Genomic DNA, 13,695 nt, shown 5'->3' on the forward strand with positions numbered 1-13,695 from the left:
ATACAGGCAGGTGTCTCTGAGCAGCCCATTGCCCCAGCATGGAGAACATGCCACAGGTAGAAGATTCTATGTCCATCCTTCATCACAGGCACTGCCAACACATAGTGGGAGCAGGGTCTGTCCCTCTATGCCACACACACCTGGATCTGTAAATCCACGGTAACCAGGTAATGCTGCAGTTCATCAGCACGTTATCTGTTGGCATTTTCCATCATGGAGAGCTGGTGAGCTGCTCCAGGACAGATGCCCACAATAAACAAAATGCCAGTCTTAACATGACCATGCCCCAAAAAGTATCTTTTATAAACAAATGCACTGCACAGAAAAAATATATGACCCTGTGCCCTGTTAAGTGGAGCAACCAAAATGAGTTCCTAGTTGTAAACTTATGAAAATAGCAATTGGGGAGATCCTCTTGGTCAGGCGGAGACAGGGAGGTTTGAAACAGCACGTACCAAACCTTCTCTCGCTGGCAAGGAAAAGGGTTACACAAGTTCTCCATAAACATCTTTATCTGCAGTCATTAGCCAGCAATCCTAAACATTGGATGAGTTCTCCCCCGATGTTTCACAATGGGTTTTTTTTCTGGTTTCTAGGAACTGTTTTCGAGGACTGCCATTCAGCATATGAGAAAAATGTGTGGCCGTGATACACAGTTTCTTTTTTTCTTGGGCATTGCCCCATTACACAAATGCAATATCACATCACCATGTACCCTCCTTTTCTCTAACACTTTCCATCCAATAGCTATAAGCATACTACAAACATGAGTGATCTTACTTTGAGTTCAAAGATCCCTGCCCCAACAGAAATACCGTTTCTGGGCTGAACATAAGGAAAAGATGATTGAAGGGGTAGTGTGGGGAGAGGCAGAAGCATCTTCCTTAATGCCCAATATAATGCCTTATAAAACTCCAATCCTGTCTTTATCTAGGACTTTGAATTAGTCTCTTCCAGACTAATAAAACAGACTGAGAACAAAAACAGGGCAGAAGGGAAAGTACAAAAAAAGATGGAACAAAAATGCCATTTTATACCACTGGCCCCAACTCAGCATGGAACCATTTTCTATGGCAAGGAGTAAGTCAAGCAAATTCCTGGTCGCCTGATACTTTCTACAGCTCCACAAAAGCTGTGAATTTTGCAGTTCTTTAAAACAGAGGGGGAAATCCCTTCCAGCACTGCTCCAAACTCCCATGTGGTGCAGGAATTGCTGCTCCACTCACGGCGACAGATCAGCGAAGGGACAGAAGCACAGGCTGGATTTTCAGTCCCGACTTTGAGATGCAGCTGCCAAGCGGTGTTGCAAAGACAGACCTCTGGAGGTTTCTCATACTTTTTTTGGCTTATCCTCCTGGTGTATTCCTCTTAACAGAAATCAGCTGTTCTCCTTCTCACTTATACAGTATTTGCAGGAGAGACTTCAGCATCTGGCCTGGCTATTATTAAAAGATGAGAACATCTTGCTCTTTAAGGAGAGCACCACTACTGGTAATAAACGGACAAAGATCCTTTGCATCCAGGTTTCCCAAGATCAGTCTGGATTATTTGGGTTTTTTATCCCTTCTGTTGCAGTCTTTCTTTCCTATTTCCTCATATTTGCTAACCAGCCTCGCACACCCTGGAGCAGGAATAAAAATTGTGCTTTCCTGGGAGAAGCTGTCTCACAGCATTTGGAAGTAACAGCATCACTTTCAGCTACCAAGGACTTCTTTTTCCAACTGCGGAAATCAAAAAGTAAACAAGCTGGGGGGGTGGAGGGGGTGAGGGGAGTGGGAGGGGGGTTGAGGAGCTGCCTTTGTGTTTAGGGTTCGACTTTATTTTTAATAGTGCTCTAAAGTCACAGTCTGGAGGAACAGCTACAGCCTTCCAGCACCTAAAGGGGCTATTAGAGGGCTGGAGAGGGACTTTTGACAAGGGCCTGGAGAGATAGAACAAGGGGGAATGGCTTTAAATTGAAAGAAGGCAGGATAGATTAGATATTAGGAAGAAATTCTTCCCTGTGAGGGTGGTGAGGCTCTGGCACAGGTTGCCCAGAGAAGCTGTGGCTGCCCCATCCCTGGAAATGTTCAAGGCCAGGCTGGACAGGGCTTGGAGCAACATGATCTATCAGAAGGTGTCCCTACCCATGGCAGGGGTTTGGAACAAGATGGTCTTTAAGGCCTCTTCCTATCTAAACCATTCTGTGATTCTCTGAATACAAATGAAGGAGAAAGGAGAGGTCACCTGGCACTGGAGTCCTATAGATGTGCAACAAGGTTTTAAACCCTTATTGCACCTCTTGTGTCCAAAGCCAGAGGCAGGGACAAACCCAATCCCTAAACCAGAAGTTGGGGAAAAAGTTACCATCTGCACTTTGAAAGGCTGGGGGGTGGATATTAGGGGAAGGTTGGGGATGCTGAAATCCCGGCTCCATCTCCACACTTAGAAGATACCAAGACTTGCTGGGCACAGCCTTGCTGAGAGGATCTGGTGCCAGTGGTACTGCATTGAGCCTCCCTTGAACTGGGAGACCAACTGAGACTCCTTCCAACCAGCACTTCAGTGGCCCTTCATTGATAACACCCACACTTACGGGTAGGAAAATGCTGGCGTCCAAAACCGCGGGGCTATTAATAGAGGGACTTCAGCTGATCTCCACTGGCGTAATCACCAGCTGAATTTGGCCTCGTGGTAAACATTAATCACTGGCAAGTTGCTGCAGCATATCAGCTTTAACATGGGTTGTTTGCTTTTCTCTAAGTGTTGGGACATCCCACAAAGCTCCAGCTGCTTGTCCCGAGCGAGCTGCTGGGAGGGAGCGGCCAAGGGCTGCCTCCACGGATTGCAGCGATCTCTGCTTTTTTTCCTGCCCCACCACAAATTCAGAGTAAATCTGTTGAGACAGCACAACTTGGCCTTAACTCCACATTGTTATTTGACCAGATCAGCAGTCTGGAAACTGGGTCAATTTTTCTAAACATGTGGTTTAGAAATGTGCTGTTTCAAAGGACACTATCCAATGGTGTGAGACCAAACATTGGATTTGTAGTGAAAAAAAGCTAAACAACAACAACAACAACAGAAGTCCAAAGCTCTCTGTAAACACTGAGTCCATGGGACACCCTGACAAAGTAGGGAAATAATAAATTCCCTGATCTATATTTAGGGAAACTGAGGCATAAGGAGTCCCAAGTCATTTGGAGAATCATAAATGATGCTGAAATTTCCCAGCTACAGAAGTAAAACTAATTTGTCTCATCTTTACAAGTTCTTAAAATATACCTATAGGGATTTTTTTTTATTCTCTCACGTAACTGCAGTAGGGAAATTCAAGTCTGCTTGTTATTTAGGTAACACAGTCAACACAAGAAATGTAGGTTGCCTTTACCCTAAGTAAAATATGCAATAAATGTGCATGAGAGTAGCAAGGCAGGCCTGAGAACTTCAATTTTAAATTATGTTGTGGGTCCCAAGTTACTGCATCAGGTCATCAGAAGCTTTTGGAAGTTTGGGCTTTGCTCTCTTTGTATCTCACAGCCTTATCCACTAGTGAGGCCAACAGTTTCCTATTCCCAGTGGGGTAAATGCTGAGGTCCCCCCCTCCAAAGACATACAAGTATCACAAAGAATCCTCATGGGAACAGCTCCATTCATCCCAGACTGACATTGCAACAGAAGATCTACAGGGAAAAGAAAATCACAGAAGGCCCAAGTTAAATATTTAATTTTTTTTTGCTTTAGGCTTGTGCTAAAACTTTTGTTGAAGATGTTGAGCAGAAATTCTCAACCTGCTCCCAGTATTTTAACTTCCATGGTCGTCTGCATCACCTGTCCAAGGATTATGGGTTTCTAGTGGATTTGCTTATTACTTTTAACCCACCTAACAAATGTTTCTGAGGAATAACAATCTTAGTCTGTCCTCTGCAAGCATTCAGCTGAGTGGTGAGTGCCTGAGCTGGACACCCTCACTACACCCCTACCCAAATATATGATCCAGTGTGTCCTCCCCCATGCTGCAGAGCTGCTGTGACTTAGGCAGAATATTGTCCATTCATGAGCAGTAACTCAAGGGAGGGATTTCACCCCAAAATATCGATTCATTTCCTCCTGACCGGGCAGAAGGTAACTAGATAGTTCATATCAGTCCTTAGATATATAACTGAAGTTATTTCCTCCTTTTCCCCAGTAAACTGCTTGATGAAATTTTTAATTGGTGCCAGCATAGGGCTTGGTCAGACCCTGCTCCTTCTCACCCCCATCTCTCCCCAAGAGCTTGCTTTAGGCACAAAACCAGGCCTGCTCTGAGCCCCTCTGGTGTTGCTCACAGCCACAGGAAATTAGAGAGTTAAAACCAAGGCCAGCAGAGAGAGGCAGTGCAGGACTGTGTGGGACCAGCAAGGTCTGACTCCTGTCATCCAAAGCTGATGTTCAGCACTCACAACCCAAAACACAGAAGATATTTACTGACACAAAAAGATGGGGAAGAGAACAGTCATCACCACTTGCAGGAAATGTCTCTAAATCTTCTCTCCTAAAGTGCTTTGAGTTTTATCTCCCCCCACTTATCTCTGTAAGGGGCTGTCCTCCGTGTTGGCCAGTGGCGGTCATTTTGCCTCGAGTGTTTGGTTTCTGGCTAAGGCAAGAGAGTCACCTTCACAAGCTACAGAAGGGTAAATGAAGCAAAAAATCAAAAGCAACATCCCCAGTATGATACTTGACAGGAACTGCTGTACTGGATCAGAGGGATGGTTTGGCTCTTCCAGCCCTTTTTCTGACTATGACTGCTGTAGACATCCCAGAGAAATGTGCCAGAAACCAACAAAAATTGACCTTTAAGGTCCCTTTCAACCCAAACCATTCTATGATTCTGTGAAAAGACAGAGGGATCACTGTAACTCCTCAATAACCTGCCTATGCACGAATTTAATCCTGTCCAACCACTTTATTCAGATTGCATTTAGCTGAATATTTGCTCTCCATACAGTCACGCAAGCACTTTTTATCTCAGACAGCAACCTGTAGCAGGCAGCTCCCAGCCTGCCTTACAGGGCCATGAGATAATTAGGAAGGAACCATGGGAGGTCTCCAGCCCAATCTCCTGCTCAAGCATCCTCAGTTCCTAGGGTCAGACCAGGTTGCTCCATGTTTTATGCAGTTGGGTCCTGTAAACTTCCAAGGACAGAAGTGTCACAATCTCTCAAGGCCCCTGTTCCAACATTCCATCACACAAAATGAAGAAAAATTGTTTATTTTCATAGATGAGAATCTGGATTAAGTGATCGTGAAAGGAAGAATAGCTAAATTAATCTGTGTGCCAGAGGGAAACAAAATTTTATCACTAATGTTTGTAGCACAAGTCCCCCAGAAAAAAATTATAGAGTAACTACATCACCAAGTGTTGATTGGTTTGCTTGGTTCCTCACTCTTGGATCAAGCTTCCCTAAAATCAGGACTCAGATTATGAATTGGAATGAAAACACTCTTGAAGACCCTCAAATATTATTGCAAGGTTAAAACACCACATAACAAATGTGTAGGTCCATGGTAAAGCCAAATGAGCTCCCAAAATCAGTATCACTGACATTTAGACTCCAGAGAGAAAGGTTTCTTGAAATGATCAGAACCTCACACCTCTCTTTGCTACTGTTTCTCTTTTGCAGACTCAAGAAATAGCTAAGAAGGACAAGAACTTACTATGAGATCAGGAACAAGCTTGCAAACAATTCCTGTCCTCTCCTCCTGCAGGCAGCCTCAGGTGAACTTAATCTCACCTTCATTAGATGCATCTCCTCCTACCCCTGACACTAAGCTGGAGGAAAAATAGCCTCCTCCCTCAGCCCCCTCCCAATCCATATATTTTTTGCTGCTTGAAAACTATTCTTGCCTCAGGCCATGCAAATCACATTATCTGTAACTACATTCCTCAGGTCTGACCGGGAAGAGGTGGGGATGGATCAAGCCCCATCCTGGAAAAGTGTCATAAATCCCAAACCCTCCTTCCCAGTTTAGAAATCCTGGTTTTCCCTGTACTTCAAACTCTGCCCACAGCCCTCTTAGCACCAGAATGTCATAGCTAATGTCAACTGATAGGTTTCAGAGTTAATGATGCAGCAAGAAAGAGCAGTTTGCACTTCTCTAAGAAACACAGGTTTTGATAGTTTGCAGGCTCAGAAAAAGAAGCAACATTTGAGATCAGTTTTAGAAGATGTTCTTTACCACACAAAGGCCTGGAAACTTGCTTTTTATATTTAATTGATGGGGCCAGGATGGACGAGCCAGTACCGTGTCCTACCCTGTGCTTGCTTTACCCTGCCTGGTGCCAAGAGGAGACAAGGAAGAAAAAGAAGCGTAGAAGAACATTAACAAAAAAAAAAAGCCATTTTATTGAAAATGAAATTAAAACTTCAAATTAATATTACAATCATGAGAAAATGCCAAACAATTCAATTTACAGTTGCAACATACAATACAAATAGTCCCTTTGAAGTTGAAGTAAACTGATCCACAATCATCGTCTGTGGCATAAAGCAGAGTGTGTTTGTACAATATGTGCATGAAAAGCAAATCTCGGGTGACAGCATTTGAAAAAATAAAAAATTAAAGCTTGTATTTACACAAAATGCTACAAATATTTTTTTCCAGCAGAAGTTCAAGATTGGTAAAGCATATTAACAACAAAAAAAAATTGGAATGTCACTCATATTACCTAAAGTTACTGTAAAAGTATGGTTTTGGCTGATATACTTAAAAGTACTGCATTAAAAAAAAAGCAAAGAGTTACCTGTAAACATGGAAGTAAACAAACATCTAAAAAAGTTCTCAGAAAATGTTAAACTGAAATGCATTCTATTTAAAAATAAGAAGAAATTCAGGGGGGCAGAGAATGGGGCTTCTTTGAGCTCATGGCTGATCCAGGTTTAATTATTGCTTTTGCTCATGGCTTGCTAGCGCTGCAGCCTGTGAGGGGCTGAGCCTCGCTTTGCTCAGGGTGAAAGTGCAAAATTCTCCCCACTCCAGATGGTACCTGTGGAAACTGGTCAATCTTTGCTCAGGGGACTGCTGGCAAAAAAAAGTTCAATGCTAAGAAAGACACAGCAGCTGGTCTTTTAAAGTAAACAATAAACGCCACACAAGTGATGCTGTGGGGTAAATAATTTGCTTTACTCATCCGTCCCTACCGGCTGCCCCCGATCTGGTTACCCTTAGGAGGAGGGAGAGGAGGCTTTAATCCTCCATTTGGCAAAAGGGACATCGTGCCTTTTGTGCTGGAAGTAAATCTTTGGTAGGATAAGAGAACTGAACGGTAGAAAAAGGCCATATTTTATCTTTAAATCTATGACTGGTGCCAAAGATTGCCACTGCCCCGAGGGAAGGGCTGTCGTACCTTTGGGAAAACTCCTGCAATGCCAAGTACCTCACAAAAGCTCCAATAAACTGATAGGATTCACTACATAGCACCAGGTGGTTGGGGTTTTTTGTCTGACATCCTGTTTCAAGAGCATTTCCAAGTGAACTCAAAAGCATTTTCTGAAAGCTTTGGTGAGCATCTCTGCCTCAGCTTGTACAGCTCCCTCCACGACCAGCCTGATGTACTGGGAGAGATTTTCCAAAGGCACCGGGAGGGTTCAGGAGCTACTGAAAGTCAAGAGGCTGGTGCTCCTCTGTCTGCAGGTACTTAGAAAATCCTTTCCTTCCTATCTCAAGCAGGCAGAGTCAGGTCAGCCGAGGGCACGGATCAGTTGGATCAGGCACGCGTGCCTCGACCGGGCGGAGAAAACGTTTTCAACGTCTGTCCCTAATGGTCCAGTTGAAAAACCGCGGGGACACAAACAGAGTCCTGTCGGTATTGGGCAAAACAAAAAAATCTGGTCTGTGCTGGATTTATCCAGAAACAAAAACCAAGTGCTTGAATTTTACAACAAAGTCTGAAAAAAAAAAAAAAAAAAAAAAAAAAGAAAAAGAGAGAAAAAAAAAAAGAAAATCTGGGTTGCTGCCTGCAGCCACTCTTAACAACATTTCAACACAAAAGCACCCTAAAAATTACTTAATATGCATACAGTAAACCTTAAAAAGCCCTTCTCAGCAATAACAAATAATGTACAAATATAGTACCTTTTATTAAATAGGAAACAGCTTGCACTGGCAGTACATCTCTTTTTCTCTTGCTTACTAAACAAAAAACAAAACTGAAATGTGTAACCAGACACTGGCTTTTTAAGTGCTGCTGAGACTAACAAACGTTACTTTACAGTTACAAATAAATGGACAGTGGTATGCTTCAAGCTACCACAAACCAACAATAAATAGAATCAATTACAGCTTCCATCTTTGAAGGAAAACTAAGTATTAGAAGAAAAACAAAGTGTCTTACTTATACTTTAAGCATACTTGGTATACAACCTTTAGAAGGCAAAGACTTTTTATTAATTTATTGTTTTTAAGAGCACGTCGTCACGCAGATTGGAGGGATGTACCATGCTAATGGAAACTCGTTCAACAGCTTCGCTATTAACGAGCAGTAGGGGTGGTGTCTGGCTCTGTAATGGCTGTGCCCACTGTTGGTTTATTGCAATACTTTGGAGGGAGCCAAAGAACACCCAAGGAGCAGCTTGGAGGCCTCCAGCCCCTGAGGGGGCTGCAGAGAGCAGTGACTAAAGGACTAGAAGGAGGAGGCACCAGCAAAGCCCACCAGCATGTGCCAAACATCCCACTAAACCAGGCTTAACATCACCTGTTTGGGGAGAGCGTGGGGCGGGTGGTTCAGCTCCCACCACATCCAGCTGTTGCCATGTCAGCTCCCTGTTTGATATTGCTGCCCTGGGCTGGACAAAATTTCGGCCCCTCCGCAGGACAGTTTGGCAGCAGGTTGGCCAAGGGTTTTGGGTTTTGGGTGCAATCTGTTCTCCCTGTATCACGTCTGGGAGCACTAGAGCGGCTTTTAAGGTGAGTTTAGATTTTCAGCTTCTGCAGAGGTAAGTACTGCTGCCCTTGGGCTTGTCCCTCTAACATGGCAACAGCCACATCAGCTTCAGAGCCACCACATCATCCGTATGGCTCCCGCATTTAATGCTAATGGGCGGTGACTCGCTACCAGGCAGCTTCTGTCTCAAGTTTGGAATCTTTTCATTCCACTGAGTGGGCTGAAATTGCAAGGGGAGGGGAAAATGTTTCACCATTTCTCCCTTAATCCCATTTCTGAGATATTTAACAATTCATTATTTGCAAAAATACGGTCCTTGAACAGTTTTGATTTTTCTTTGGGGAAAAAAAAAAAACAACAACCCTTCTGAAATCCAAATTATGCTGTCAAAATAGACCATTTTAAATATGAATCTTTTCAAATTTTGAAGTACTGAGAAAAATCCTGGGAGAAGAAGAAATTAGGGGAAGGGTGGAAAATATTTCATCCTTCCTACCATTTTTCCAGTGTCTCCACAACTACTGATTAAAAGGCAAGAGTGTGTTGAAGGCAACCAGACAGCTAATAAAAATATTTTAAACACAATATTTCCTTCATAAGTTATATAAAAAGATCCTACATCCAAAATCATTTGATGTGGATGCATTTGGGTTGGGTTTGTCATTTTTAAGTCACATTGTAAACTGGTTCACACTGGAACTGCTTTTCAGAGTTGGGTGAAGGTTTGAGGTTTACACCATCGCAGAAATGTAATAAGTAAAAAAAAAAAAACAAAACAAAAAAAACCAAAAAGAAACAAAAAACACTTTTAGAGACCGAAGTCAATATATCATTACATTAAAAAATGTTTAAAGGGTCCAAATGTCATTAAATAATTATAAATATTCTTTTAAAGTTATATGATGATTCACGTTAGCAAACAACCTCAAATTTTACACATTTATAATTTAAAAAAGAAAATAAAAAGAGAACATAGCTGAACACAAATACTATGTATACCATTTTGGCTCTAGTAATATATATTGCCATTCTCATATTTTGCATAAGTAATAACATTTTGTTTTTTCGTTTTTCAAGGTTTTGGTTGTTATTTTTGGTTTTTGGCTAATCGAAGGCAAAATGAGGGGATACAAAAGCAAAAAGGAAACCCTGGGGTTGGCTCACCTAACTTGAAAACTCATTCTCTTTAAGTACCCGAAAACAAACCAAAAAAGCAGTGAACAAAGAGAAGTTCCAACCGTTATCCGCAGCAAGGCTTGGGCAGAGTTTTTTGGGACAGCTGTTTTCGTCTGAATGGATCATGGCAAAATGGAAGCAACTCGCTCTTTGCTTTCCTTTTTATGTGCACCAATACAAGCCAGGTGAATTGCACTACGGGTGTGGAGAGGGTCCCATACGTTGTATGATTGCAACTGTATCTGGAGTTCATGGTTAGTTTTGGGTTTTTTATTAAAATAAAAGGGAATGCAGCCTTTGCCTTGCATCACCATGTTTCTCCTGATAGCCGGGGAGTCCGTTCTCTCCTCGTTGGCAAAAGTAACTCACTAGTTATTACAAAACTCTTGGGGGGGAGGGGAAAAGGAAGGGGAAAAAAAAGAAAAAAAAAAAAGGAGGGGGTGATTTTGTGTGTGGAGAAAGTACATTTTAAATATAAAATGGTTCCAAGGGGAAAAAAAAGAAAATATGTGCTTTGATTCACATAATCTGAAACATGGGTTATGGTGTGTTGGTAACTCTTGTGTTATTTATGGCCATTATCATCCCGTCTACACAGTTGCACATATTGGTAAATTTTTTTTTTTTTTTTAAAGAAAAAGAAAAAAAAAAACAAAAACAGGCACTTCGTAGTTAGTCGACCGTTTGGTGTTTGGTTTTTTTTTTTTTGGCTTGCGGAGGTCGGGCCGGCTATGGAAGAAATCTCAGTACGGCCTCCAAACGGACTCATCCATCCTGCCACTAGAATTCAAGACGGTTGGGGAGCTGCTGTGGCTGCCATCCGCCTCCACCCCGTCACTCTGGGTGGGCAAGTTAGGGTTTAGCAGCGTGCTGCCGTTGGACGTGGTGGTGCACGGCGGGAGCATCCTGGAAGGGGAGCGGTCCCCTCCCGGCACCATGGGGAACTGGTATGATCCTGACGAAGTGCCATAGTAGAGATATGGAGTGCTGCTGGTCTGGAAAGGTCCACTTTGGTTTTGGGAAGAGCCGGGGTAGGGTGGTGGTAGGTAGGTGTGGTAGTGAGTGGTTGCGGACATACCCAGTGACATGCCTGAGGTGACTGGCGGTGTATAGGTAAAGGTGGCTGGATAGTGCATTCGTGGGTTGGAGAAGCGGCTCTCAGTGAGGGATGAAATGCTTGTGAACTGCCTGGGATCTGAAAATGGGCCCAGCTCTGAAGCACCTAAAAAATTATAACAAAAGACGGGGGAAAACAATTCTGTAAATACCATTTTTTGTATCAAGTGATGATAGAATTTTATTTTTCTAAGATAACCCACTTCTTTTGGCCCCCAAGAGAACAGCAGATCACATCAAGCAATACATTGCAAGGAACAGAGTCATACATCTGTCTTCTACAAGCGCTGGGCCAAACTCATCCGTGGTCTAACTCCACTGATGCCAATGGAGGGAGCAGCATTGCCAACCTGAAGTGTTCAAAGGCCACGAGTCAGGTCAGGGAAAAAAACACCTCTAATATCAAGAGATTGAAAAAGAGCCAAAAAAAGAAAGGGGAAAAAAAATTCTCTGAAATCAAGGGATTGAAAAAGAGCCAAAAATAGAAAGGTGGATTTGGAGTTGATTTGCCTTCTGGTTTCGGAGCTTTGGGGGTTACATGTCTCTGGATTTTTGCTAGAGCCTCTCAAGAAACTCAAGTCTGGTTGCACACAAAAGCTGAGATTCAGCACAGGCTGTCAGGAGCTGGCATTTCCAGAAAAGCAGAAATTATCATGCAACTTGTAATAAAGGTACAAGAGCTGGCAACACCGAGTTAACTGTACCACTGACACCAGGAGAGTTAAACTGGAGGTGATTAAGACCCACTTCTTGCCTTAAATAATTTATTTAGGTGAGAATGTGTTCAGCTGCTTCCTTTGGCTGAAAAATGCTGTTTGCTGCATCTGAAGGACGGGCAAAGCCACTGCGCTGATAGCAAAGATGCAGATTTTACTTTTCAGAGCAGTTGATGGAAAATTACAAGCCCAACACTCTTTTTGCCATTGAAAAAAGTTGTTTTCATATGTAGTCACTGCAGTCTGGTTGAAAAAAAAAAAAGACCACACAGTTTATGGCTACTGTGCATGTCTGGATGGTAACGCTGTGAATTGGAGTCTAACGCAAAACAGGGATGGGTAAACTCATTTTGGCTAATTTCTAATCCCACATCAAACATCCAAAGCTTTGGAGCAGAACTGGAAAGCAAACGTTAGTAGTTGGGTGATGTGCTTAGGAGACCGTGGGATGGACAGGAGCAGAAAAAAAAGATGGTGAAAGCTCGTACTGGGAGCCAGAAAAGTGGAAAACAAAGAGGGTGTGGGAAAAGGGACAGGGGGAAAGAGGGAAAGCCTAATGAAGAAGCACAGAGCAGGAGGAGGCAAATGCATGGGCCAGTATGCAGCAGACACATATACACATATTTATAAAGAGATGGAAAGAGCAGGGTATAACTAAAGAGGGAAAATTATGAAATCAAATGGATCCTCCTTGCACTTCCCACCTAACACTTCTACAGCTTTACAGTCCTACAGATCCAGGGGTTCACTCACCTCTTTTTCAATCTACCGAACCTGATTTAACTAAAAGGAAAATACGGCATCTTCTAGATGCCAAATTGATGTGCTAAACACTGAAAAACTCTGTGTATCTTCAGTTTAAAATGAAGCACTTATTTTCCTTGTGGACAGGCTTCAGATCTGACTTGATGATACTGCTGTGTAGAAAGAAAGTCCCTACAGCCCTTCTGCCCTTGGCCTCCTATAGCATCCACAATGGTTGTTGCTGCCACAAGCCACAGACTCAACAGCCCCTGTCAGCTTGTGTGGCACATTTTGGGATTTAGATCACTATATTCTCTCCTGTTCTCCCAGCTCATTGAATCCATGCCTACAACGACATTTAAAAGCAGAAGCAGGGTAAAGCTCAAGCACAGTTTGGGTTCAGGCTGGAGGACCCAGGCCACAGCCAGCTAAGCATCCAAATCACCCCGAAACCTGGGGGTTTATAATCTGCCATCTCAAAAGATATTGAGTACAGAGCTTTAAATGGGCAGTAAAAGCCCATTCTAAACTCTGATGACAATGTGATTACTATTATCTTTATCAGGGACTGAATCAGTGACCTACGGGTGAATGGGTCTGTCTCCATCATCAACCCCTCCAACCACAGCGCCATGGAATGTAATATAACTTGTACCTTTACAGCAAACACTCTACTACTTGATGCAACTCCTTTCGTTCCCAACTGCAAACAATAGCCAGAGGCAATACCACCCAGATTCAAAGCTGTAATTTTGGAACACTATCCTTTATATTGTGAACAGGTCTGATATGTATCTGGATATATAAGGTTAGAACATAATTTCCCCAGCTGCTCAAAATACTGAGTTTCAATCTGCTACTGCTTATACTCCTTTTTTTTTATTATTGTTGTTGCAACTCTCCCAACATGAACAGAATTGCTCTTAGTTTACCCCGATAAAAGCTAAACAGGATTTTTATAACCAAAGGCATGAGTGTAAGGGTGTAGAAGAACATCACTATTTTCAGTTTCTTTGCAATCAATACCTTTTTTTTCTTAGT

At 42.8% G+C, this 13,695-nt stretch overlaps 1 protein-coding gene across 2 annotated transcripts in view; it reads right to left on the reverse strand.

The window, feature by feature from the left end:
- Window positions 1–13,695, reverse strand: part of RUNX2 (RUNX family transcription factor 2) — a 162,899-nt gene that overhangs the window by 60,790 nt on the left and 88,414 nt on the right. The window contains exon 6 of one of the 2 annotated variants that reach the window (XM_027722312.2): window positions 10,747–11,300. The exons of the other annotated variant lie outside the window; for it this stretch is intronic. Within the exon in view, the coding sequence (XP_027578113.2) occupies window positions 10,822–11,300 (479 nt within the window). The 3' untranslated portion in view covers window positions 10,747–10,821. Of the gene's footprint in view, window positions 1–10,746; window positions 11,301–13,695 lie in introns of those variants that run through there. 2 annotated transcript variants of the gene reach the window in all.

The sequence above is a fragment of the Pipra filicauda genome, unplaced genomic scaffold (genome assembly GCF_003945595.2).
Source record: "Pipra filicauda isolate LSUMZ 115617 unplaced genomic scaffold, ASM394559v2 scaffold54_size4384275_pilon, whole genome shotgun sequence".
Taxonomy (NCBI): domain Eukaryota; kingdom Metazoa; phylum Chordata; class Aves; order Passeriformes; family Pipridae; genus Pipra; species Pipra filicauda.